The 26,578-nt window shown below is 42.5% G+C and overlaps 1 protein-coding gene across 1 annotated transcript in view; it reads left to right on the top strand.

The window, feature by feature from the left end:
- The window catches only part of LOC149219117 (chaperone protein dnaJ 10-like), a 407,942-nt gene that overhangs the window by 94,535 nt on the left and 286,829 nt on the right, over positions 1-26,578 (top strand). The window contains exon 5 of the mRNA XM_089382533.1: positions 6,009-6,135. Coding sequence (XP_089238659.1) covers positions 6,009-6,135 — 127 coding nt within the window. The remainder of the gene's footprint in view (positions 1-6,008; positions 6,136-26,578) is intronic.

Here is a 26,578-nt window from a genome sequence, read left to right as displayed (position 1 = left end):
AACACAACATGCATCACATTCATTTTGCATGCACTTTAATTTAATTTACTACATGTTCTAAGTCCATAACAAGTTCATATTTTTTTCATGCAAGCACTTTTTACTTGATCTTATTTGGCTTGAACATAGTTCCAAGTTTACTTATGCTTTACCATTAAACACATCTTACATGCATCAAGTATTTGGACAACTTTTCTCCATAAAGTAACATTCTATTTCATGTCAAGCAAGTGCATTTCAAGTTGAAGTTAATTTTCATTGTTTGGTTAACTTACTTACAGGCCCCAAGCATCACTAAAACTTACCTCCAACTTAAGTTGGTTGAATAGAGTTTTTAGGGACCCTCTACCTCTATTGACTCCTCACTGTGAGATCCAAATCTTTGGGTGAGGGTGAGGTCGGAGGATTAGAGTTCAATTGGAATCTTACTTTAGAGCTAACTAATAAAATAAACCAATAGCACCCTTTCATCACATTTACTTTACTTGCAAAGCTGTCAAATTTCTTGCTATCTTGATGGTTTAAAGTTTCACATGCAAATCTTATTTCAAGAGGCACTTTGGATGCAAGCATTGTAATTTCTTAATTTTGCAACAAGTTTAATTTTCTTGTACTTGGAATTCGCTTACCTTTGTAACTTAATTGCATGTTGTCATGAATGGTTGATTTCACTTTCAAGTACTATTATTTTGGGTTGCAAACTTAATTGCATGTTGTCATCTTGGCTAAACATTTGAGTTTTTTCTATCATCTCATTTACATTCTCATAGGTAGATTACTAATTGTTTCCTTTTGGGCAAGGTAGCTTCACATGCTTTGATTCATAAATTTGTTTATCTTAAAAACATTCTTGTATCTTGCATTTATAGTATATTGTGCTAAAAATTTCTTGTTTCACTTTTCAGGATTACTTTTGCTCTCCATTTGAAAGCATTTCACCTCATTTAAGCAAATATAATTCCATTTTAGAGCAATTTATTTGAAGGCACTGGTTGAATTCTCATGTATTGATGGTTGTCATTATTATTTGATGTCATATTGCTCATATCACATTTGCTTATAAATCTCTATAAGAGTAATCCATAACACTATAACACTCTCCTAGAAACTCACATCTTTAACTTAATTTTCCTTTAGGGACCACCCCCCTTAGCTAACCTAGGAGATAACTTAAACAGAGAGAGTCAGGATTAGTGTGACAACCCCTTCTCTGAGTTCCCTGCCACCAACCACACCTAGTGGAGTTGAAGGCTTTTCTCACTAACCTGTAGGTAGGTGTAGGTGACAGGAATAACGGATACCATGTTGTTTTTCCACAGTACTGGAATCTATGTTAGGGTATTAGAATCATTGACACTACCAATCCAATATACGACAACAAATTACTTTACACAATGGAACAAAATACAACAATAAATCAACACGTGCACAAATATATAACTTTTTACAATTTTTAACAACCCAACTTCATTATATTAACAAATTGTAATACAACTGTCCAAGGCTCCTGTACAAGGGATAATGGCCCTCATACATCCATTGATACAAGAATACAAGAACAAGATACATTGATCGTCTGGCTGATATAGAGCTCCTCACAACTTCCTTGATCGTACCCTGTACACAACTGTTGGTCCTTCTGCTCCCAATTTGCAACACTACCTCTATCGATGGTCCTGCTCCTTTAGGTCACTGAATAGAGCTTACAAATCTTCCCTCTAGCTAATCATTTGTCCATTAATGCATCAACACTTCAGGACTTCTATTGAGTTGTTCACAACTCCGTTTGTGAACAACTCTCAACTGCCCACTATTGCTCCTCAGCTGCTTTGGGACTTCTTTCCTCTAATGCCTTCCTCTGCTATTCCAATGAAGACAAACTTTGGGCCAGATGGTGCTACCTATCACTGCAATATGTCCTTCTCAATCAATGAACTTGGGCTGATCCAACTACTCACTTTGACCTCCTTCTTTTGTCCTTCAAAGATTAGTCACTAGAGCCTCCAACAATCTGCCTCTCCTAGCAGTCTAAGTGTTGTTCCCTTCACTGCACTTAGGGCTCCTTTGAGCACCTTTTCGTTGCCCTTCAACAACCTTGAGATTACCCAATGACAGTCTGTCCTATACTAGGACAACCATCCAAACTGATCCAAACTTAGACCCAAAACCTAGCAACAATAGAAGAATAACATACCTTGTGAACTCCTGTGCATACCTTTGCAGTTTTTCTCACTAGTTAGGGCACACTTGTAGCTCACACATCCCTCCAACTGTAGTCTAATCACCTTCAAAAGCCTGTGGTCTTCCTTCCTTTACAAGCCTTTGCAATACGCTGCCTTAGAACACTGCTACAACCACCTGTTTAGGCCTTTTCGACCCTCCCAAACAGTACTACAAGGGATCGACCCTCTCCAGGTCACTGTTCTCCTTGGCTTGTTCAGACAAGGAAAACCACCTCAAACCATGCACAAAACAACTCCCTTCTCCTCAGATTTGTCTCCTACCCAACTCGGCTTAGTCTGTCATGAAATATGAGCCCTAAAATAAATTTGTCCCTCTCCTTTGCTAAGCTGCAAGTTCCTATGGCCAAAACAGATATATTCCTCCCTATCCGAGTTGCTCTTTTGTTGCACTTGAACGTGTTTCTAAGCCTTAACAACTTCCTTTACTTATATGCTTTTCTTTGGGCTTGAACGATCTGTCATGAGGTCTACTTCTTGTGCAAGCCGAACTATCATACAAATAAATTATTATCTCACAAACTACAAGGCATCTCTTGGTGCTTCAAGCGGCCCCTTGCTCCTCTAAGGGTGCCCTACATTCTCTGTGTGCCAAGTGTCCAAATCTCCTAGTGGTTCCACACCCACAAGCTTGGGTGCAAAGCCCACATTCTTGGTCTGTTAGCCCACAAAGCCACTTATGGTGCCAATTCCTCCAAAACGCTCTAGCCTAGGGTTTGGAGTACCTCCAATCTACCAATTTCAATGGAGAGGACCAACCTTCTTTGTTGAAACATACATCACATAATAGACACTCAACACCAATAGACGCCAAGAGATTTTTTCATTAGACCCCTGGGTGAGGAATACTCCCATTGTCCATCAAGAATTAAAAATGAGGAAATCCTTCCTTTATATAGACAAGGTAAGGAATTTCCATTAAAATAAAATATTGATTTCCAAGGAGTTTCCTTAGATTTAGCATTGAAGCAACGAGATCTAGTCTAACTTAACTTCTAGATCATAATTATTACATGAAATAAAATAATAGTGGCTTTTGTTGAAAATGTAGCAAGCAAGGTCTTCTAGCTTGTGCCTTAGCCAGTGAACACCTCAAGTTGTCTTAGGGAGATACACTTGAGTTGCAGTGAGTTAATTTCTAGATATGGTAATAATCATCACGAGTTCATGTGTAGAGTTGGAGCTTTAGTTAAGTGGAAGTCTTCATCAGTTTGACTACAAGATTGGTTGGCAGATCGAGTTCAGTTAGAACAAGTTGGGTCTTCAGTCTCAGTTGAAGGAAGAGCGAGTTAGATAACCAGTGTTGATTGGAGAGAGCACGAGTTAACAACTTTGGCGAAGAAGAAATTTTTATGGATAATTTTTGTTTCATGAAAAGAAAAAAAAGGACGTAAAAAGAAGGGCCACTTTTTTAAAGAAAATAAAAATTTAAAAATAAGGAAATGGAGGTTGGGCTGTGGTGGCCAATAGCCCAGTTGCTGGTAGCAGCTGCCTCCAGGGCAGTTGACTGGCCAACACAACCACAACTGCAACACCCCAATAGTGGACGAGCAGAGCAGACTTGGGGCAGTAGAGTTTGGAAGCGAAGGGTTGGAGCAGAACCATTGGGCATAAGAGATTATCACAGGTCGAAAGGGCCACGATAGGAAAATATTGGTCCACATGCAATTCAACGCATTGGCCAACCACTAGGTAGCGATAGTCGCTAGATCATCCAGTTACCAAAACAAACCAACCAACCGCCATATGAGTTGATCGAAAGAGCTGCTAGTTGAAAGGGCAACGACGACAGTGAAAAAAAAACAGAGAATGGTTGCATGCATGCATGTTGATGACCATCAAGGCACAAGGATGTGTTGTTGAGCCTGACTGTCCAAGTTTGAGCTCAATGTTGAGAGTCATTAGCTGTGAACAACCGACAACAACCTGAGTTGGTATGAGATAACATTGACGGATGCTCAAGATCAGGATCCTAGGAGCATGGTTGGAAAGAACATGTCTTTAGATCAGATTCTGCAAGAGAAAGTAGGAAAGTCTTCTAGTTCAGAGAGAGCAGTTGCAACAATGGAGAACATGGTAGTGTTGAAGACAAATCCAGGTGGATGAGGTTCAATCCAGAAGTACCTTCTTCGCTATGAGGGAGTGTTTAAAATGTAGCGAGCAAGGTCTTTTGGCTTGTGCCTTAGTCAATGAAGACCTCAAGTTTTCCTCAGGAGATAGACTTCAATTGTGGTGAGTTAATTTCCAGTTATGGGAATAATCATCACGATCTCATGTGTAGAGTTGGAGCTTCATTTAAGTGGAAGTATTCATCAGTTTGACTACAGGATTAGGTGGAAGATCGAGTTTAGTTAGAACGAGTTGGGTCTTCATTCTTGATTGAAGGAAGAGCGAGTTAGATCACTAGTGTTGATTGGAGAGAGCACGAGTTGAGGGGACACATGTCCTTAAGTTGGGACATGACTAGGGCATGTGTCAGAAAGAAGTTTGGGATGTGTCTAGTGACGAGGACACGTGCCAAACTCATGTTTGACATGTGTCCCTTTGAATTTGTGTCCAACACGTGTGAGATGTAACATAGGACCCCCTAGGGATATGTCCTGTGACTTAGCCTAGGCCAAAGTGTGACAAATACATAGGTAGATCTATGCTTCTGCCAAGGAAGTGTGCTTTTTATGTACGAAAACCTTTACAATTCATTAGCACAATTTTACATAATGATAAAGTGAGAAAACCTAGGGGTTCCCTAAGTCGTGTCCTAATAGATCTACTCCAAGACCCATACACACCCATGCACACCCACCTTGGCTATAAATGACCCTTAAGAGATGCTTAATATGAACCATAATTGCACAAACTATCTTGAAATGAGGAATAAAAGGACAATCACGACAAACTAAAAGGCTCTATTAAAACCAACTAGATGAAAAAACACTTTACGCTGATCACTCAGCATGGTCTCCTACAAATACATAGAATACATGGTCACACTTTTGCCTGCTCATGATACATAATACAAATCCCTGTGATGGCACAACTTATCATGGAACCTTGAACTTTGACATCATCAAAATATGCACAAGATCAGCTCAGATACTAGAACAAATCTGGCAAAGAATATGAGGTCCTCCTGAAGAAAAACTGAGGGGAAAATGAGGCAACTAATTTACCCTAACTACTCGAGAAAATCTCCAACCTAACCAAAAAATCCTAACTAACATCTAAACTAATTGAATTAAGGAGGTCAACTAACACACCTTTATTTCTATAAATCTGAAAGTCTTAATATATCCTTTTGGATCATTAATGCTAAGTTTCCGTAGTCTTCTGCTTGGTTGTGTATTATTTGTGTACCATATTTTCTGTTAATATAAGCAACATTTTTCAAAAGCAAAAGAAGAGAATTTTGAAATTGGGCTATTTTCAAACTTACTTTCACAGTCCCTGACTCGATGGAGTGGACATGTCTTTACCAAAATCTATTAGATTGTGTGCTAAGTATGAGAAGAGCTGGAAGATTCTGTATTCATTAGTGTGTTTATTTGTGTAAAATCTATTGTAGTGCTTTTATTTGTTTTATTCCTTTTATAACATGTTTATGGGTGCATTCTCTACATAACTGTGTTTTGAATGTCTTAACATCGCTTACAACCATTGTGAAATACTTTTTTCTAACTTCATATTATACTGAAATTTAAATTGCTGGTTTATGCATCGAAACATATAGAACAGAACTTGCAGTAATGACTGTATCTATTCCCGTCATAGGTCATTCAGAAGGAAAGAGAAGAAAAACTTGCACGGGTATTGAAGGGTTTCCTTGACCAGTACATACGTGATAAGGAGGGTTTTGTTCTGAATGCTGAGTCTGAAGCTCAACGGCTTTCCAAAGCAGGTAAAATATGCTTTCCATTCAGTGCTGTTCATTTTTCTGTCAAGATGGATGCCATTTCATGGTAGAGATTCAGAAAAAGTTATCTTTAATAGTTTTCGTTCTATTTCTTGATGTTGATGATAAGGACTAGAAGTGAACTATAGCGATATTTTGAACCTATTGAAGAATGGATTTAAACTTCAAAATATTGTGATCCTCTAATTAATTTACTTTCATTTGCAATTTGCTATATATTGGCAACATAGTGTAAAAGGAATTCTTTGCTAGGAAGATAAAATAAGTTGAGATGATAACTTCAGGAAATGGATATGGCTCAAAAAATTAAAATCTGAGAATGGATGATATGATACTTTAATTGACTGTAAAGATGTCAGCAAATTAGCAGTCTTCAATTCATGAAGGAATGTAGTATTTGAGTATAAAAATGCCAAACAGAAAACTGAAAGACAACATTGCCAATTGCTACCGAGTAACCTCCTCTCCCTCCCAAAAGTAGGATAATTTTTAGGAGAGGAGAGAAAAATCACTGACACTGCAAAATTATCAGGAATCCGAATTACAATGACTGACATCTAAACCCTTATAGAAGAAATGCATTTGAATAGCAGTGTATCAGTAATTAACTTGAATGTTCAAGGTTATTATCAATCCCCTAATCATTGTAACATGAGTCCCCCACACACAATTACACCTTAAAAATTTTCTTTGATTCAGCAGGACTCGGTTAATTTGAAGGTTCTAATGCAGATTTTCCTTCAGGATAACCTTTTACAATGCAGCAGAGATACATATGATATTTTCAACACTACCAATTACCATAAATCCAATTCACACATGCACTTTTCCTCATCCGAGGGCAAAATTTACATATCTTAGTGATTATATTTGTCTCCACATCACTCCAATGCAAGGGTACAAGCACTTAAATATGCTCACCTCTCAACTTAGACAGATATTCGGAATCTGCCATTCCTGAGCTAGATTCAAGAGAACGAGAGGAACACCTTCCACTAAAACTTGGCTGTCAGATCTATTGCAGCTATTGGCTCTTGCACACACGACAACAGATTGCAAGGATTTGATCACATGTATGTGTCATAGAACAAGTTAAAATAATATTATGTTCATTAGTATTCTGAATGTATTGTATGAGGATCAAAATATTGTGCTATGAATGGTCATGCCACACATCAATAAGAGTTATTATGACCATCACAATTTATTGTAAGAGACCACACTATTACATTCCATTCCACCTAACAATCATTGTTACCTTGCATAATTATAGTATCTCATTATTTGACACCACTCCTAATGTCAAAGTTTTTGGCATATGATGATTATCTCAGACATTTGGAGCTTGTTACCTCAAGGACATGTCTTATATAAGTTTTAAGATTGCAATGCCTAGAACCAAGCAGGGGGTGTGCAAAGGGTGTGCACTTGGCAAGTGTAATATCCCTTATCAGGGGTATCCCTCAAACACAAGCAAACTCCAACCAGAGATGGACTGGGAGGGCGTTTACCAGATATGTCGCCTTTGAAAAGAGGACGAGATCTGGAGGCTACCTAGCCCTTTTCAGACTCTGTCTAAGAGTATAGGAGAAAAACACACACAAGTGGTATAGTAGCCGGGAAGCTCAAAGAGATAAAAATAACAGTAGTGCAACATACAATAATGTGTACATGGAATATAAGCAGATACTCTAGAAATGCAGAGAGAAATGCTAAGCCATTTTATTATACTGAGTAATGGAAAGAGTACAAGAGGTGATCAAAAAGATAGCACCTCGACTTGCACAAGGCAAGTGAAGAAATACACTTAGAATGGTAAGGAAATGGCCTCTCTCTGAACTGCGTCCAAGCTGCCGAAGAACTGATGTGTTGCTGCGACTGCTGGAATCAAGTGAGGATTTGGGGCTGTTCCCCTCCTCAGAAAATGCTGAAACTCTAGAATCAGCCACTGCTCAATAAACCCAGAAAAGCCCAGAAAGCTTTTCTAAAATAGCTGACCCCGAAAATCACCCCTTGAGGATCTACGCTATCTCTCAAGGCTCTGCGTTGCCCTGAAGAGAATCCTCCAAAACTCTACCCGAGACTCTGCCAAAATTCCCCAACATGCAAGGGTTGATCCCTTGCTCAGTCTCCAAGCTCAAATCCTCCACATAAACCCAATCTAGAGCTCCTACCAAAAGAGACTGCGTCCTCCCCTCTCAAGACTGCACAGTCATCAAAATGCTCAGTTCCTCCTCAACTCCAAAGATCACTCCTCCCGCAAAATACTGATGAATCTACCTTGCCCGAGCAGGAACTCGAAGTCCCCTGGGGCTAAGGGTGAGATCTCCGAATGGAGACACTCAATGCACTAAACAGTGCTGCAGACAGGCTAAATAGCCAGTGTGCTCTAAGTCGAAGTAACTAGCTCAAATGCAACATAATCCATTATCTAAATGAGGACGCTCCTCTCTCCTTTATAGCGTCGGCCTCTCTCAAAACCCTAAGGCCCACCTCCTCCAACGCAGCCTTTCTCTTGCCACGTGCTCCTTCTCCATCTGCGCAGTCCCTCCAAGTGTCTACGTGGGCACCCTTCTCTACGTGGTCCTTTGGCCCCCTTGGCTCCCCTTTTAAGTTACAACGTTCTGCTACTAGGGAGTGACTTTATTCAAAAAGTGAGTTATGTCCCCCTTTCCTCACCTTTTTATTTATAAATAACTATAGAAGGCAAAATTGAGCAAAATCGAATATTCCAATTAGCCATGGCTAATTAGGAATATTACAGTCTCCCCCGGCAAAATGTTGCTTGTCCTCAAGCAACTGAAGTGATGGATGTTGCAAAATTTTCTCACTCTCCAAAGTGGCATCCTCATCCTGTAAATTCTTCCACCTCACCAAGAATTCCCGGACCGTCCTGCTCCGCAGCTGCCTCTCCTTGGTATCAATAATAGCCTCTGATTACAACACCAAATGCCCCTCATCATCCGTGGGTGGTAGCTCATCTATCACTGTCACCTGCTGCCCCAATGCCTTCTTCAGGCATGATACATGAAAAGCGTTATGAATCTTGCTGCCTTGGGGCAGCTCCAATTCATACGCAACCTATCCAATCCTGCGTATCACCCTGTATGGCCCATAAAAGCGGGGCTTGAGCTTCTCAGCTCCCTTCTGCTTCAGTGACAACTGTCAGTATGGCTGTAATCGTAGGTAGACCAAGTCCCCTACCTCAAACTGTCTCTCCACCTGACCCCTGTCAGCATACAACTTCTACTGGTTTTGCGCTGTAGCCATATTATCCTTGAGAGATCGGAGAATATCCTAACTCTCTTGGATCCAAATCTTGGCTCTCGGAGCCTTGCGAGCACCAAACATCACGTCAGCAAAGATAAAGGATGATATCCATACAAAGCATAGAATGGTGACATACCAATGGACATGTGATGTGTAGTGTTGTAGCAGTACTCCCCTAGATGCAGCCATGCTCGCTGCTGCCCACTGACATAGTTAAGCAAGTAGCCCTCCAGCCACTTGTTAACTATCTCTGTCTGCCCGTCCGTCTGTGGGTGATAACTGGTACTCAGTGTCAACTCCGTCCCCACCAACTGGAAAAGCTCCTGCCAAAACCCGCAAACGAAACAGCTGTCCTTGTCACTGATGATGGTCTTAGGAAGACCATGTAGCCTGAAGACCTCTTTGAAGAACAACTTGGCCACCTGCGCTGCTGTGTAGTGTGCGGATATGGCAAAAAAATGTGCGTACTTTGTCAGTCGATCAACGACGACAAAGATACAATCCTTGCCCTCCACCATGGGCAACCTTGTGATGAAGTCCATCGAAATACACTCCCATTTCCCCTCCGGAATGGGAAGAGGTTGCAATAATCCTACGAGATGGCTCATCTCCCCCTTGTTCCTCTGGCAAATATCGCACCCCCGGATATGCTGGAGTACGTCCTCCTTGAGACCCTTCCATGAGAACCTCTCTCTAATGGCCCTGTAAGTTTTGGTAAACCCCTGATGGTCGGCCAATGGTGAATCATGTGATGCCTGAAGTATCTTCTTTTTGAGCTGAGATCCCTCAGTCAAGAAGATCCGGTCCCTATAGTAGATGATCTCATCAATTACCTTGTACCTGTCATCTGCCACCTGCCCATCCAGAACCTCACATGCAAATCTGTCCTTGGAGTACTCTACTTAGAGTCGAGCCCTCCAGTCTGTGTCCAAGCTCATAAGAGACAACGTGGCTGGTCTATGTGAAAGGGCATCTACTACCATGTTGTTCTTACTCTTGACATACTCAATGTCAAAGTCATACGCTTGGATCTTACTGACCCACTTCTGCTGCCTCTCCTGTAGCCATTTCTGCTCCAAAAAGAACCTGAGGCTATTGTGATTAGTCCTCACCCTGAACCTGTTACCCACTAAATACTGCCGAAATTTGGCCAATGCATGCATAATGGCCAACATCTCTTTGTTGTATATAGAATACAACCTCTCATGTGGAAGGAGCTTCCGGCTCTCAAAGGCTATAGGGTGACCTCCCTGCATCAACACTGCGTCGATCCCCTCTCCCGATGTATCACACTCCAAAACAAATGGCTGCGAAAAATCTGGCAACGCAAGCACTGGGTAGCTGCTCATAACCTCCTTGAGCCTGTCAAAGGCTCGCTGCACTGTATCCGACCAACTGAATGCCCCTTCCTCGTCAAATCTGTCAGGGGTGCAGCAAGTTGTGAGAAACTCTTGACGAACTTTCGGTAGTAAGTACAAATGCCAATGAATCCCTGAAGTTCTGTCACGTTCCTCGGCTCTGGCCAATCGCTGATGGCCCTGATCTTCTCCTTGTGGACTCTCACTCCGTCCACCCCTATGATGTGTCCCCAGTACAACATCTTCGTTAACCCAAACTCACACTTGGAGAGCTTGGCATAGAACTGTTGTTCCTCCAAGATGCGCAACACTGTCTCAATGTGCTGGAGATGCTCCTCCCAAGTCTTGCTATAAATGAGAATATCATCAAAGAACACCAACACAAACTTCCTTAAGTGACTGCGGAAGATGTGATTCATGCAGGACTGGAATGTAGCTGGGGTGTTGGTTGGCTCAAAGGGCATCACCAAAAACTCAAAGTGCCCATAGTGACACTTGAAGGCGGTCTTGCGAATGTCCTGCTCCCTCACGTAAATCTGATGGTACCCAGATCTCAAATCAATCTTTGAGAAGAACCGTGCTCCTCTCAACTCATCCATCAACTCATCGATTTTGGGTATGGGGTACATGTTCTTTAGGGTCTTCTTGTTCAGGGCCCTCTAGTCAGTGCACATCCTCAATGTGCCGTCCTTCTTCTTCACCAACACCACGGAAGAAGCAAAAGGACTCGTGCTCGGCCGAATGTGCCCAAGAGCGAGCAACTCTTGAATGGCCCGCTCAATCTGATAGGCCTTGGGATGCTTATAGGGGGTAGTAATCACCTCCTGTATGCCCTGCTCAAGCTCAACGGTGTGCTCAAACCCCCAGTCCGGTGGCTGTCCTGGCAAAATCTCCCCAAACACTGTGGCATACTAGTCAAGGATGGACTATATCTCTGGGTGCACCGTCTGCCCTGTAGTCCCTGCCTCTGATGCACGCAGCTCCACTGCCCACTCTACGTCTCCCTTCCGGAAGACTGCCTCCATCCGATGAGCCAAAACAGTCTGAGGCGGATTTGTGTGTTGTCCCCGTATCTTCTCATGCTTCCCTGTCTTCTCATCATCCCACTCCATCTCTAGGGCCTTCCAATTTGTCGTGACCTTCCCTAGAGTAATAAGCCACTGAACACCCAGTATCATATTGGTGTCCGGAATATTGACCACGAAAAAGTGGTCAGTCAGTGTGTGGGTGCCCATCGTCACTGATAACTTTGGGACATAACGAGCACACACCATGGTCTGATCTCCTGGGACCAAAACTAAAAAGCCATCAAAGCTCTCTGTCTGTATACCTCTCCGCTCAACCATCTGTGCATCGATGAAGTTGTGGGTTGCCCCACTATCAACCAAAACTGATATTCGCTGGCCACGTACTGTCCCTCGTACGCGCAGCGTCAAATACTCGGGAACTCCTCGCAATGCTGCAAGGGCCCCTCTGGTAGGTGCAAAAGCTGCACCACCTACTGCTGGTGGTGGAGGTGGCAAAGGATCCTGCGTGGCATGACTATCTCCTGCCTCCACATCATCCTCCTCATCCTCTTCCCCGCTGTTCTCAGAGAAGACCTCAATAAAATGTGCTTTGCTAGCAGCACATCTATGTCTCGGTGCCCACGACTCTTGACAGGTAAAGCACAATCGCTTCTTCTTCAACTCCCTCCTGGCATCTTCATCAATCTGTGCTTGTCCTGGATTCCCCTTTAGAGGCGGAATCCTCACATCCTTCCCCTTAGGCTGGAAAGCCTGTCTCTGGGGGTAAGGTGTCCGGGTCCTGGGTAAGGCATCCTGTAAGTCTCGGGTCCTGCTAATAGCATCCTGGAGTGTGGCTGGTCTAGTGGATTTGACTAGACCCCGAAGTGGCTCTGCTAACCCCTCAACAAACATGTCGATCCTCCGTGCAGCGGATAGATCTGGCACCATCATTGAAACCCTCAAGAAGTCTGCAATGTAGATCTCTGGGTTCCCGATCTGTTTAAGCCTCGTCAGCTCAACAAAGTGCTATTCCAGATCCCTCCGGTCAAACCTCTCTACCAATCTCCTGGTGAACTCGGCATATGTCGTCACTGTGGAGTGTCCGAGTGTAACAATCCCATGGAACCACCAGTCCTGGGCATCACCATCCAAATGTAATGTTGCCACCTTGATGGCCTCTGTCTTCGACATCTGGTTAAGCTAGAAATAGATGTCCAGCTTCTCCACCCAAGACTTTGTCGAACTGTTTGATGAGCCATCAAACGTAGGCAAGTGGAATCTACTAGCTGTGCGGTGGGTGTCTCCATCATGATAATGTCGATATCCTCTGTGATGGTCGTGGGGTCTACTATCGCACTGGAGCTGAACAAAATCTCTGAATGAGAGAGCATCCCTAAAATCCTGCCCATAGGCCTGGTACTCTGCAAAATAATCGCCCATATGACCGAACTCTGCCTCCTGTCGGGCTCCGGCCCTCGTGTTTGCTCCTAGGAAAGTGGGCATGGTAGAGCGTGTAGGGGCATGTGAGGCCATCTGCTGAGTAGTATCACGCTGAGTGGCACCCTGCTCTGGCAAATGGTGGGATGTACCCGATCCCTCACCAACCTGGAAAACCCGTGGGTTCTCACACTATCTAGCCTCCACCACCGTGAATCTCTGCCCCATCACCTCGATCTGCCTCGACAGATCCTGCACTGATTTGAGGAGCATGTCTGCAAATCTCTTCCTGTCCTCATCTGCCATCGGATCCTCCTGCTCTGCATCCACCACAGGTTCCTCCTGTCTTGTGTTCACCATAGGCTCCTCCTGTTCTGTGTCCACCACCCGAACACACTCCCTCTTCGTAGGTGTTCTCTAACCTACACTCAATATCTCTGTATTTCCTACCTCTGTAACAGATGTAGGGCTTCTCCCTCGGTGTCATAAACTGCTAGCTCCACAGGCTAAGCCAGATCTATGCTCTGATACCACTGTAATATCCCTTATCGAGGGTATCCCTCAAACACAAGCAAACTCCAACCAGAGATGGACTGGGAGGGCGTTTACCAGATATGTCGCCTCCGAAAAGAGGACGAGATCTGGAGGCTACCTGGCCCTTTCCAAACTCTGCCTAAGAGTATAGGAGAAAAACACACACAAGTGGTATAGTAGCCGGGACGCTTAGAGATAAAAATAACAGTAGTGCAACATACAATAATGTGTACATGGAATATAAGCAGATACTAGAGAAATGCAGAGAGAAATGCTAAGCCATTTTATTATACTGAGTAATGGAAAGAGTACAAGAGGTGATCAGAAAGATAGCACCTCGACTTGCACAAGGCCAGTGAAGAAATACACTCAGAATGGTAAGGAAATGGCCTCTCTCTGAACTGCGTCCAAGCTGTCGGAGAACTGCTATGCTGTTGCTACTGCTGGAATCAAGTGAGGATTTGGGGTTGTTCCCCTCCTCAAAAAACGCTGAAACTCTGGAATCAACCATTGTTCAATAAACCCAGAAAGCCCAGAAAACTTTTCTAAAATAGTTGACCCCGAAAATCACCACCTTGAGGATCTACGCTATCCCTCAAGGCTCTGCGCTGCCCCTAAAGAGAATCCTCCAAAACTCTACCCGAGACTCTACCAAAATTCCCCAATATGCAAGGGCTGATCCCTTGCTCAGTCTCCAAGCTCAAATCCTCCACATAAACCCAATCTGGAGCTCCTACCAAAAGACACTGTGTCCTCCCCTCTCAAGACTGCGCAGTCATCAAAATGCTCAGTTCCTCAACTCCAAAGATCACTCGTCCTACAAAATACTGATGAAATTACCTTGCCCGAGTAGGCACTCGAAGTCCCCCGGGGCTAAGGGTGAAATCTCCGAACGAAGACACTCAATGCACTAAACAGTGTTGCAGACAGGCTAAACAGCCAGCGTGCTCTAAGTCGAAGTGACTAGCTCAAATGCAACATAATCCATTATCCAAATGAGGAGGCTCCTCTCTCCTTTATAGCATTGGCCTCTCTCAAAACCCTAAGGCCCACCTCCTCTAACGTAGCCTTTCTCTTGCCACGTGCTCCTTTTCCATCTGCGCAGTCCCTCCAAGTGTCTATGTGGCCCCCCTTCTCTACGTGGTCCTTTGGCCCCCTTGTCTCCCCTTTTAAGTTACAACGTTGTGCTACTAGGGAGTGACTTTATTCAAAAATTGAGTTATGTCCCCCATTCCTCACCTTTTTATTTATAAATAACTATAGAAGGCAAAATTGAGCAAAATCAAATATTCCAATTAGCCATGGCTAATTAGGAATATTACAGGAAGAATGTCAAGGCATCTTTCCCTAGTAGTGAGACTCGATCCAAAGGCATTTTGGATCTGATCCATTCTGATTTAGTAGGGCCTATGTCAGTGTCTTCAGTAGACGGCGTGTCTTACTATGTGACCTTCATTGATGACTTCTCTAGGAAGACGTGGATCTACTTCATGAAGACCAAGGGTGAGGTCTTCAGTCATTTCAAAGCTTTCAAAGCTCAAGTGGAGAACATTACAGGAAGGAAGTTCAAGGTGTTGAGGACAGACAACGGGGGTGAATACACCTCCAATGCATTCATATATTTCTTCAACGAGGCAGGGATCAAGAGGGAGAAGACAATGACCTACAACCCATAGTAGAATGAGGTTGTAGAGAGGAAGATTTGGTCTATCATCAGGGCAGTGAATGCCATGATCCATGACCAGAGTTTGCCAATGTTTCTGTGGGTCGATGCATGGAACCCGACTGTGTATTTGTAGAACAGGAACCCACACTGGATTCTGGAGGATAAGGCATTGGAGGAAGCATTTACAAGAAATAAGCATGAGATGGGACATCTCAGGATATTTGGTTGTCCAGTCTACATCCACATACCTATGGAAAAGAGGACAAAGTTGCAACCCTCATGTGAGCGCTGCATATTGGTGGGATACAACAAGGATTCAAAGGCTTATAGAGTCTTCTTGATAGATCAATGGAAGATAGTGTTGAGCCAAGATTTCAAGTTCGAGGAGAATTTTGCATCTAGGAAATCTCAGGACCTACCAACAGTTGCAGAGGGGCCTCAAGAGGAGGAACCAAAGGAGGAGCCGAGAGCAGAGACTTCCAGTAGCAGAGATAGCCAACCTTCAGTGTAGGAGGAGTAGTTAGCTCCTTTGACATTAGTTAGGAGGCCTAGGTGGGAAGAACAAACCTTGCGGGGTGCTTAGGAGCATGTTGAGCCTCTTAGGATCACTTTCAAGGAGAGCAGACCTCCGCGGAAATTTCCGACATACATGGCTTTGATGAAAAGCATCATATTCTGAGAGCCCTCCAGCTTTTTGAGGAAGCAACCAACCAACAGGTGTGGAGAGATACCATGGTGGAGGAGCACAACTCCATCATGAAGAATGATGTCTGGAAGATTATGTCGAGACCAAAGGGGAAGTCAGTTGTGACTTCCAAGTGGCTTTACAAGGTAAATCATGCAACAAATGGCAATGTGGAGAAATACAAGGCTAGATTTGTGGCTTGTGTGTTCTCTCAAAAAGAGGGAGTAAACTATGAGGAGACGTTTTCTCTTGTAGCTAGACACACCTCTATTCGAGCAATTCTTTCGATAACTTTTGAGAAGGGATAGAGCATCCATCAGATGGATGTGAAGTCTGCCTTCCTCAATGACATCACTGAGGCAACCACAGGGGTTTGAGGTCCATGACAGAGTGACACACATATGCAGGCTTAAGAAAGCCTTGTATGGACTCAAACAGGCACCCAAGGCTTGGTATGCCAGGATTGACAACTATCTGGATGGCATAGGCTTCACCAAGAGTGAGTTAGATCCTAACCTATACTTGTTCGCTGGATCTGAGCCCCTCATTTTGGTTTTTTATGTGGACGATCTCATTTTGATAGGTGCAGAGAGACTGGTTGCAAGTTGCATGTCAGATCTAGTGTCATGTCCCCAATTTTATGGATGTTAAAATCACTAAGGAGTTTTGCCAATCTTTGATAATATTAAAAATGGGGAAAATATTATTTTGTGAGAAAAGGAAAAAAATATTATTTTAATGGAATGGCGAAAAAATAATATTTTGTTGAAGGAAGGGAGGCAAAATATTATTTAATTGGAGATTGGTGGCAAATTATTTTTTTATTAAAATGGAGGAAAATCACCTATTGAAAAATGGCTCCCACCAATAAAATAATAATTAAAAAGGGAGTCTAGAAGCATGGGGAGAAATTATAAAAGGAGGATGGACTCATTTGTTGATCATCTTTTGTCTATTACATTTCACCTTTCATCTTCTCTTGGGGTTGTTTAGCACAAGAAGAAAAGTGCTGTTTAGCACAGGAATTCCAAGCGGAAATTCCACCCTCATTTCGGAGAACTTTGAGTGTCTCCCTAGTGAGGCCTTGGGGAGTTTACTTTAGGAGTGTCTCAGCTAAATTTTGAGCAAATTTTAAATCATTAAGTTTAGCACACTTTAATTCATAAGAAGTATCAACCATGAATACATCTAGATAATACTCTAGTAGAGATTTATCAGTTGGTTTATAATCTTGATGCATTTCCTTGACAATACCATTAAACTTCTTATTAAATTCATCAATGGTCTCATTTTCATTCTTCTTTATGTTGTTGATGGTTCTAAGAAAATACCTTCCTTCCTTTTTATCTCCATACTTATCTTTGAAGGCATTGATAATGGCTTGCAAAGAATCAAAGGAGTTGTCAGGCTTATCCAAATACTAGTCCATTGCATCTTCTTCTAGAGAAAGAACAAACAACTTCATCTTAATATCCTCATGATTGTAGGCAGCTCTGGTAGTATGCTTCACTAAGAAGGTTGTGAATGCTTTGAGATGTGCTTTAGCACTGATTGCATTATTCCCCTGGAAAGTAGGCATCTTATCCAAACCGGACTCTGGGAGATCATGAGGCTAACCTTGAATGTTGCCAAAGTTGCAAGGAGCGAATAGGTCCATGATGTCTTGCCCGATGGGGTTAGGGAAAAGCAGATGGATATTAGGGAGGGCTTCTTGTCTAAGAGCCTTTTCAGGATCAAGAGCGTGGTTAACCAAGCTACTAGGATTTTTTCTAGTATAAGCTCTTGTGAATGGATGAATAAGTGGAGTCGCCACCCAAACAGGAAACTAACCCAAATGTCTAGGTGCTAGAAAGAGTTGTGATAGTGAAGATAAAAAGATGACTGAAACCAAGGATGAAAAGATTATACCCCATTACCAAAAAATGTTGTGATGATGCCGGTCAAAAGTTGAAAAGAAGAGATGTTGTTAAAACCAAGGACCATAAGATTAGTCCCCAGCAACAGCGCTAGAAAATAGCAAAATGTTGTCGCTCGAATTGTACACCAAATTGCGACAACGCTCAGGGTAGGCGCTATCACTTTGATCTCTACCCTCTCTGTTAAAGTTGTCTCCTAACTGCAGACTAAGGGGGGTAGTCCCTATGGATAAAATGATTAACAACTTGTTGGGTGTTGAATTTTCTAAGTCTATCCGTTAGAAAATTATTCTGTATTCTGTTGGTTTATTTCTCCTACTTGTCTAAATTCTTACAAGTTATTTAACACAGTTAAATATCAAAATAAACACAATATAGTCACAACATCTACAGATCATCAACTGAAAGAAAACAAGCACACAAGTGACACCGTTATTTTTGGACAAATGTCCCCGGAAAAACCCAATGAGGGAAAACCGGTTTAGCTATTCTGAGGGTTATATTATTAAGCAATCTTCTGAGTACAATTGCGTGCCTAACCGGCTCACCCGATAGAGAAAGATACACGGCAGAAATACCTCTATATTCAGAAACAGGTATTCAGAAAACCTGTCCCACGAAACCCTCTTTGACACAATTGAAGCTTAGTGTTGGCCCTTCTGGTCTCTGTGTCAGCCTCCTGCTGACCTGCATCAGCCCTCTGAGGCACTGCGTAGTCTCTGCGTCACTCCCTCTTCCCTCGGTGTGGATGACGCAGTCTTTCTAAGCTCTGCGTAGCCTGGATTGGTTGATGCTCTTGCTCTCTCTACTGCTGCGCTGCTCTCCCAATATTGTCTCTACCTCTCTGCCTCGTACTCACTGCCCCTCGCTGTTGATCACTGATTCAACTTTTCTTAGCAACCCCGCTCTAGCAAAATGAAAGACTGATCACTTTGGTGTATTCTCCAACTAACCCTCAAGCCTCCTCTAATATGTTGATTTAGTGTAGCATCGGATGTGCTCTAGCCACGAAATTTGGTGGAGAGGTTGGGCACATGAGATCTCCAATACCCAAAAAGGGTTTGGGCAGATTCTAAACAGATTAGGGGATATTAAAATAGTTAATATTTTTAATGGAGTCCCTAAGTCTAAACTTAGGGAAAATAAAATGTTAATGTGTATTAATATGAGTCTGTGTTAGAATGGTTCAAAATACATGGATCAAGACAGATCTAATCTTAGCCGTTGATTAGGGACTTAATCTCGGTCATTGAGATGTCAACAAAAAAAGTATAAGAGGAGGCTTGAGGGGCACTTGGAGAACACACGGAGGGAGACCAGTGAGTTCAATTTCTGAAGCGGGGTTTGCTAAGAAATTGAACCAGTGGTCTGGAGAGCAGTTAGGAGGTAGCAAGTACGAAACAGAGAGACGGGAGATCAGTGCAGAAGAGGCAGACACAGAGCCAGAGGAAGCCATGCAAAGGCGGCAGAGATTGCGCAGAGCCAAAAGGGCCTGTGTCATCCATGCAGAGGTTGCAGGAGTGACGCAGAAGCCCAGAGAGGCTGCACAGAGCCTCAGTAGGCTGACATAGAGGGTTTCAAGCTGTAGTAGAGGTCAGTAGGACCTATGTTGGGTTTAGGAAAGTGCTAGAAGTTTGTCTATATGTGGGTAAGCCAGTTTGGCACCCTATTGTACAAGAAAATTGCTGAATAATAAAATCCTCCCTTACTGCACGGGTTTTCCCACATTGGGTTTTTCCGGGGACATTAGTCCAAAATAACTGTGTCAATGTGTGCATATTTTTGTTTTTGTATTACGATGTGATATCTGCAGTAGTATTTATTTTAATGTTTGTTGAATTAATTTCATGAATAACTTATGATGAAATAAGTAGGAAAAGTAAATCAGTTGCTGCAGTGGTAGAATTTTCACATGGTATCGGAGCAAGTAATTGGAGACAAAAAGGGAAAATCAGTTATGGGTCGAGACCACGATGCAAAGGCATCCACCTTAGGGGACTCACACAGATTTTCAGAAGATTGCACAAGGGAGAGAGATTTTGATTTCTCTATGTTGGCTTCCAAGTTGGAAGAAGTAGTGGCATGCATAACTAGTGTTGCATCATCAGAAGTATGGTATATAGACAGTGGAGCCTCGTGGCATATGACGGGAATTAGGGAGTGTTTCTCAGAATATCAAGAAGAGAAGATGAACTTTCAGATCACCATGGGGAACAAGGCAAAGTTTACTCCAGTAGGAAAGGGTACCATAGTTTTTCAGACAGAATCGTGAGAGAGGTTCCGTGCCACAAATGTGCTGCATGTGCTAGGATTGGGGATGAACTTACTTTCTGTGTCACAACTACAAGGCAAGGGCAATGACGTCTACTTCATCAAGGAAAAGGTATACGTCAAACACCTGAGCTGGAAAAAGAAAGTGCATATCGGGATCAAAAGTAATCGGTTGTACAAATTACAACTAGAATCTCCAATGGCACTAATAGGCAGTCATGGGGACAAAGACTTGAATGAACTATGGCACAGAAGGATGGGTCACTTGCACCATGGAGCTCTGAGAATTCTTAGGAGCACTGTAAAAGGAGTTCAGGATCTGAGTATGGAACGAGATGATGTATGTAGGGGATGCGCTCTGGGAAAGTATGCCAAGGCGGCATTTCTTAGGAGCAGCAATAGGGCCAAGAGTGTACAAGGATTGATACACTCAGATATCTGCTGACCTATGTCCGTCAAAACTCTTAGCAGTGTCGAGTATTTCCTTACTTTCATTGATGACCACTCGAGGAAAACTTGGATCTATTTTTTGAAAACCAAGGATGAGGTTTTCTGTCGATTCAAGCAGTTCAAGGCTCTAGTGGAGAATTTGACAGGTAAGAAAATAAAATTCTTGCGCTTAGGTAATGGTGGAGAATATGTCGATAAGGACTTCACTGATTTTTGTGCTAAGGAGGGCATCGAAAGAGAGTGGACAACTCCCTACAATCCGGAGCAGAATGGGGTGGCAGAAAGGAAAACCAGGACTATGTAGAAGCAGCTAGGGCCATGTTGTATGATCAGGATATGCCAAAATTCTTGTGGGCAGAAGCATGCAACACAGCTGTCTACGTTCAGAACAGGACTCCTCATCGGGCATTGGGCAAGATTACTCTAGAGAAAGTCTTCACTGGGAAGACACTTGAAGTTAGTCATTTCAGGATATTTGGGAGTTTGGAATATTGTCGCATACTCGAAGAAAAGAGGAAGAAGCTGGATCAGACTGCAGAAAAGGGGTATCTGGCAGGATATAGCGAGAACGCTAAGGCATACAGGATCTATCTTCCAGGGAGTAGGAAGGTAGTAGTACGACGAGATGTAAAGTTCATGGAGGACAGAGCTTTCAGAAGATCTCGTGAAATGCCTTCCAAGGAGCAGTTGAAAGAGGATTTGTTGGTCATGCCTCTTCAACCAACGGAAGTGAAGAATCCTTCCTCAGATCAAGAAGATTCTCAGGATGAGGAAGAGGAGCAAACAGAAGCACCTGTTGGCAGAGGAAGAACTAGCAAGGAACTTCGTCAGATTCTGCGTGATGCAGAGAACTTCATCGGAGAGCCAAGGAACAGTAAAAGGGAGTGAAAACAGCCAGACAGGTATCAAGCGTTAGTAGCTCAGGATGGAGAGCCTGCCAGCTTCAAGGAGGCAGCTCAGCATCAGGTCTGGCTAGATGCGATGGTGGAGGAGTATAACTCCATAATGGTAAACGATGTCTGGGAGGTGGTGTCAAGGCCTCAAGACAGATTTGTGGTAGGTTCAAGATGGATCTACAAGATCAAATATGTTGTGGACGACAGTATTGAAAAATACAAGGCCAGGTTTGTGGATAAGGGGTATGCTCAAAAGGAAGGGATTGATTATGAGGAAACCTTCGCCCCGGTAGCCAAGTATACATCTATTAGGACCGTGATATCTCTTGCAGCCTAGATGGGATGGGAGATCCATCAGATGGATGTTAAGACGACATTTTTGAACGGGTAATAGAAGAAGAAGTATACATTGAACAACCAGAGGGCTTTGAAACTCATAAGAAGTCTCATGTATGCAGACTGAAGAAAGCCTTGTATGGGCTGAAGCAGGCACCAAGAGCATGGTATGGTCGAATAGATGGCTACTTGCAAAAGATGGGGTTTGTCAAGAGTGACACGGATCCGAATCTCTACTATCTGGTTGTAGAGAACGAGCCACTTATCTTAGTATTATATGTGGATGATCTCTTCCTGACATGATCATCTAGAATCATTGAAGACTGCAAGAAGAATCTAGCCACAGAGTTCGATATTGGGACGAATGCACTATTTTCTAGGGTTGGAAGTTTGGCAGCAGAAAGGAGAAATCTTTCTTGGGAAAGGAAGGTATGCTATAGAAATTCTGAAAAGGTTCGTGATGGGAGACTATAGACCTATGGCTACGCCAATGATCACCAACTGAAAGAAGATTGATGCATCATAAGACAAGGATGTCGATCCCACCCTATATCGACAGCTCATAGGGTCCCTGATGTATCTAGTCAATACTAGGCCAGATATTTGCTACGTTGTCAACACCCTCAGTCAGTTCATGGTGGAACCAAAGAGGGCTCACTGGGCAGCAGCCAAGCACGTTCTCCGGTATTTACAAGGAACATTTGATTATGGGCTCTTGTACAACAAGGGGAAGGATATGAAGTTGAGTAGATTTACTGATGCAGATTGGGCAGGAAGTTCAGTGGATCGGAAAAGTACCTCTGGGTACTGTTTCAACATTGGATCAGGGATAACCTCCTGGTGCAGTAGGAAACAGAAGTCCGTAGCTCTGAGCTCGTCTAAGGCAGAATATATGGCAGCAAGCACAGCTTCGTGTGAGCCATATGGCTTAGAAAACTGTTGGTAAACCTATTCAGAAGAAATATGGAGGCGACCAAGATCATGTGTGATAATCAGAGTTGCATCAAATTCTTTGAGAATCTATTATTTCATGATAGGTCAAAGCATATTGATATCCGGTGTCACTTTGTCAGAGATTGTGTCCAACGTGGAGCTGTATAGTTGAGCTACAGTCCTACAGGGGAACAAGTGGCAGATATCCTCACCAAGGCCCTTGGATAGTCAAAATTTGACTACTTCAGAGAAAAGATGGGGATGGTAAAGAATCCCTTTCAGAAGTAGTGTGTTAGCAGCATGAATGAAGAGGGAGTTGCAGTGCAGATGCAATGTTGGGAGAAAGGACTAACAACAGCACAGATGAAGAGGGAGTTGTAGTGCAGATGCAGTGTTGGGAGAAAGGACCAACAACAGCACAAATGCAGAGGAAGGTGCAATGTGGATGCAGTGTTGGGAGAAAGGACCAACAACAGCACGAATGCAGAGGGAACTATCGTACAGATGCAGCAGTGGCAGTGGAAGAACCATGGGTAGCAACATAGGAGGCAGCAGTGCAGAGGATGTTGGGCAGGAAGGCCTAGCATCAACAAAGTACCAATGCCGGATGATTAGAGTAATACTAAGTGAGGAGTATTGCTAGAGCACAGTCCTCGCTAAGAGGGAGTGTTGATTTGGGGTAGCATCGGATGTGCTCTAGCCACGAAATTTGGTGGAGAGGTTGGGGCACGTGAGATCTCTAATACCCACAAAGGGTTTGGGCAAATTCTAAACAGATAAGGAGATTTCAAAATAATTAATATTGTTAATGGAGTCCCTAAGTCTAAACTTAGGGAAATAAAATATTAATGTGTATTAATATGAATCTGTGTTAGAATGGGCCAAAAGACATGGATCAAGCCAGATCTAATCTTAGCCATTGATTAGGGACTTAATCTCGGCCGTTGAGATGTCAATAGAAAAAGTATAAGAGGAGGCTTGAGGGGCACTTGGAGAACGCACTGAGGGAGACCAATTAGTTCAATTTCTGGAGCGGGGTTTGCTGAGAAATTGAACCAGTGGTCTGGAGAGCAGTCAGGAGATAGCAAGTACGGAATAGAGAGACGGGGGATCAGTGCAGAAGAGGTAGATGCAGAGCCATAGTAAACCACGCAGAGGTAGTAGAGACTGCGCAGAGCCAAGAGGACCTGCGTCATCCACACAGAGGCTGTAGGAGTGACGCAGAATCCCAGAGATGCTGCGCAGAGCCTCAGTAGGCTGACGCAGAGGTTTTCAGGTTGTAGTAGAGGTCAGTAGGGCCTACACTGGGTTTAGGAAAGTGTTGGAAGTTTGTCTATCTGTGGGTAAGCCAGTTTGGCACCCTGTTGTACAAGAAAATTGCTGAATAATAAAATCCTCCCTTGCTGCACCGGTTTTCCACATTGGGTTTTTCTGGGGACATTAGTCCAAAATAACTGTGTCAATGTGTGCATATTTTTGTTTCTTTATTACGATGTGATGTCTGTAGCAGTATTTATTTTAATGTTTGTTGAAGTAATTTCATGAATAACTTATGATGAAATAAGTAGGAAAAGTAAATCAGTTGTTGCAGTGGTAGAATTTTCACATTATACTTTTCCTGTTGGTCATTCAACGGCCGAGATTAAATCTCTAATCAATGGCTAAGATTAAATTTGGCTTGATCCATGACTTTTGGACCCTTCTAACCCAGTTTTATATTAATACCTATTAATATTTTATTTTTCCTAAGTTTAGATTTAGGAACTCCATTAAAAATATTAATTATTATAATATCTCCCAAACCGGGTACAATCTATCCAAACCATTTCTAGGTATTCGAGATCTCATGTGCTTTAGCCTCTCCACCAATTTTCATGGCTAGAGCACATTCGATGCTACCCCAAATCAACATTGTGATCCAACATGTTAAGGAGACACAAGTGAATGCCCTAGCAACTTCGATGGAATTTAGAGGAAGGTATGGTTATTAAGCACACTTTGATTAGATTTCTTAAGATTTTAATTTAGAGATCAGTGCCTTAGGAGATTAATTAATTGCTCAATTAGGATCAGAGTCCAAGCTACCGGATGAATAGTTGTTGCAGTATGCAATTTCTATCCTATATGAAGTGCACAACCTAAAGCTATGTGAGATGCAAGCTCTTGGTTACTTTTAATTACATGCCTAGTCTAATTGATTCCTTCTCCTCAATTCTTTTGGACTTAGTCACAAACATAGGTAGTAGAAAGAAGCCCAAAAGAAGGAGGCTATGGTCTCATTAACGATTCCTCTCGTGGGGTTCTAACCACCTAGGTGCCTCCGTTCCTACAAGGGATTGCCTGCAAGAGAACTACAAGGTCATTTATGTTAACTGCGAATGAGGGTCTAGAATCCTCAAATTTGTTTGGAGAAGGCATTATTATCTTCTTACAACCAAGCTTATGCTTGGAGGTATATTTTATAGATGTGCAATTCTAACTTAAGATGGAATGCAAGATATGAGTGGAAACTTCAAATGAGATTAGATCAAAATGCTCACAATGATATTCAATCACAAGATAACAAGAGCAAGTAAATGAAACACTTTAGAACAATCTAGCAATTATCTCAATGAAGCAACATGAAAGTAGAAATATCAATGAGACGATTAGCAATTCCAAATTTTAGAGCACTTTATCACAATGGTGTAAGGCTAGCAATTTGACATACTCAAGATGCTTATTAGATGTCCTCAATGTATTACAATTTGATTAGCAATTAGGCACAAGAAACAACTCTATATCACAATGATGAGAAAAACATCTATTTGCCTCTTAGATCATGAATTAATTAGGTGCAACAAAGTAGAGATAAATACAATGAGAGATGAGATTGCTAACAGTGATATGAAAGTAACAAGTGCATCTAATGGATACCAAAGAGAAACAATGCAATGATGCAATGGTGCAAAATGCAAAGAGACAATGCAAGAGGAAAGTCAATGCAAGACTTATGTGACCAATTCACTGATGAACTGCTCAATTATATTTCTTTGAAAATTATGCCAGACTTATGTAAATCAGACCAGCAAGCTACTAATGTGAAAGCAGTCCCAAAATTTGAATGAGAAGCTAGGAAACACAATAGAAATTAAGCCCTGAAGTGATGAGGATTACTTCTTAGTGTTATTAGACTTATTTAGAGATGTGTTTAGGCTTCTTTAGAGTAATTTGTACTTGATTATGCCACTGTTATATTAGCTTCAGATCTGATTTGATTTATGCAGCAAGTGAGAGAAGACAAAAAAATAGATCAAACCCTCAAGACCTCTAGACCTTTGTCCAATGGCTGATTTAGCTAGTCAAGGCACCAATGAGGCTAGTTTTGGCCTTAAATGCACTTTGTGAACTCTCGACACCTGCAACACAAATGTATTAACTTCAAAACCCTAAGAAATGATGGATCAACCCTCTTAGAGCTAGAAGCTAGGCCTCCAAGGGCAAGAATGGCTAGGAAAATGAGAATTTGGCCCTTGGAAACCCTTCCTCAAACGATGATAAGCCTGCAAAACAGAGAATTAGACCAAATACATTGAAACATTCACTAAAAACCCTTGCCAAAAATTACTTCAACCTTGCAAAACAAAGAATTAGCATTGCAAATCACTTGCAAGGAAGCAAATAAGCCCC

Source organism: Pinus tabuliformis, chromosome Q (genome assembly GCF_031772625.1).
Source record: "Pinus tabuliformis cultivar Carrire ecotype Pingquan chromosome Q, CPIR1, whole genome shotgun sequence".
NCBI classification, from domain to species: Eukaryota; Viridiplantae; Streptophyta; class Pinopsida; order Pinales; family Pinaceae; genus Pinus; species Pinus tabuliformis.
The sequence above is the reverse complement of the archived record's forward strand: the minus strand, read 5'-3'. Positions and strand labels throughout refer to the sequence as shown.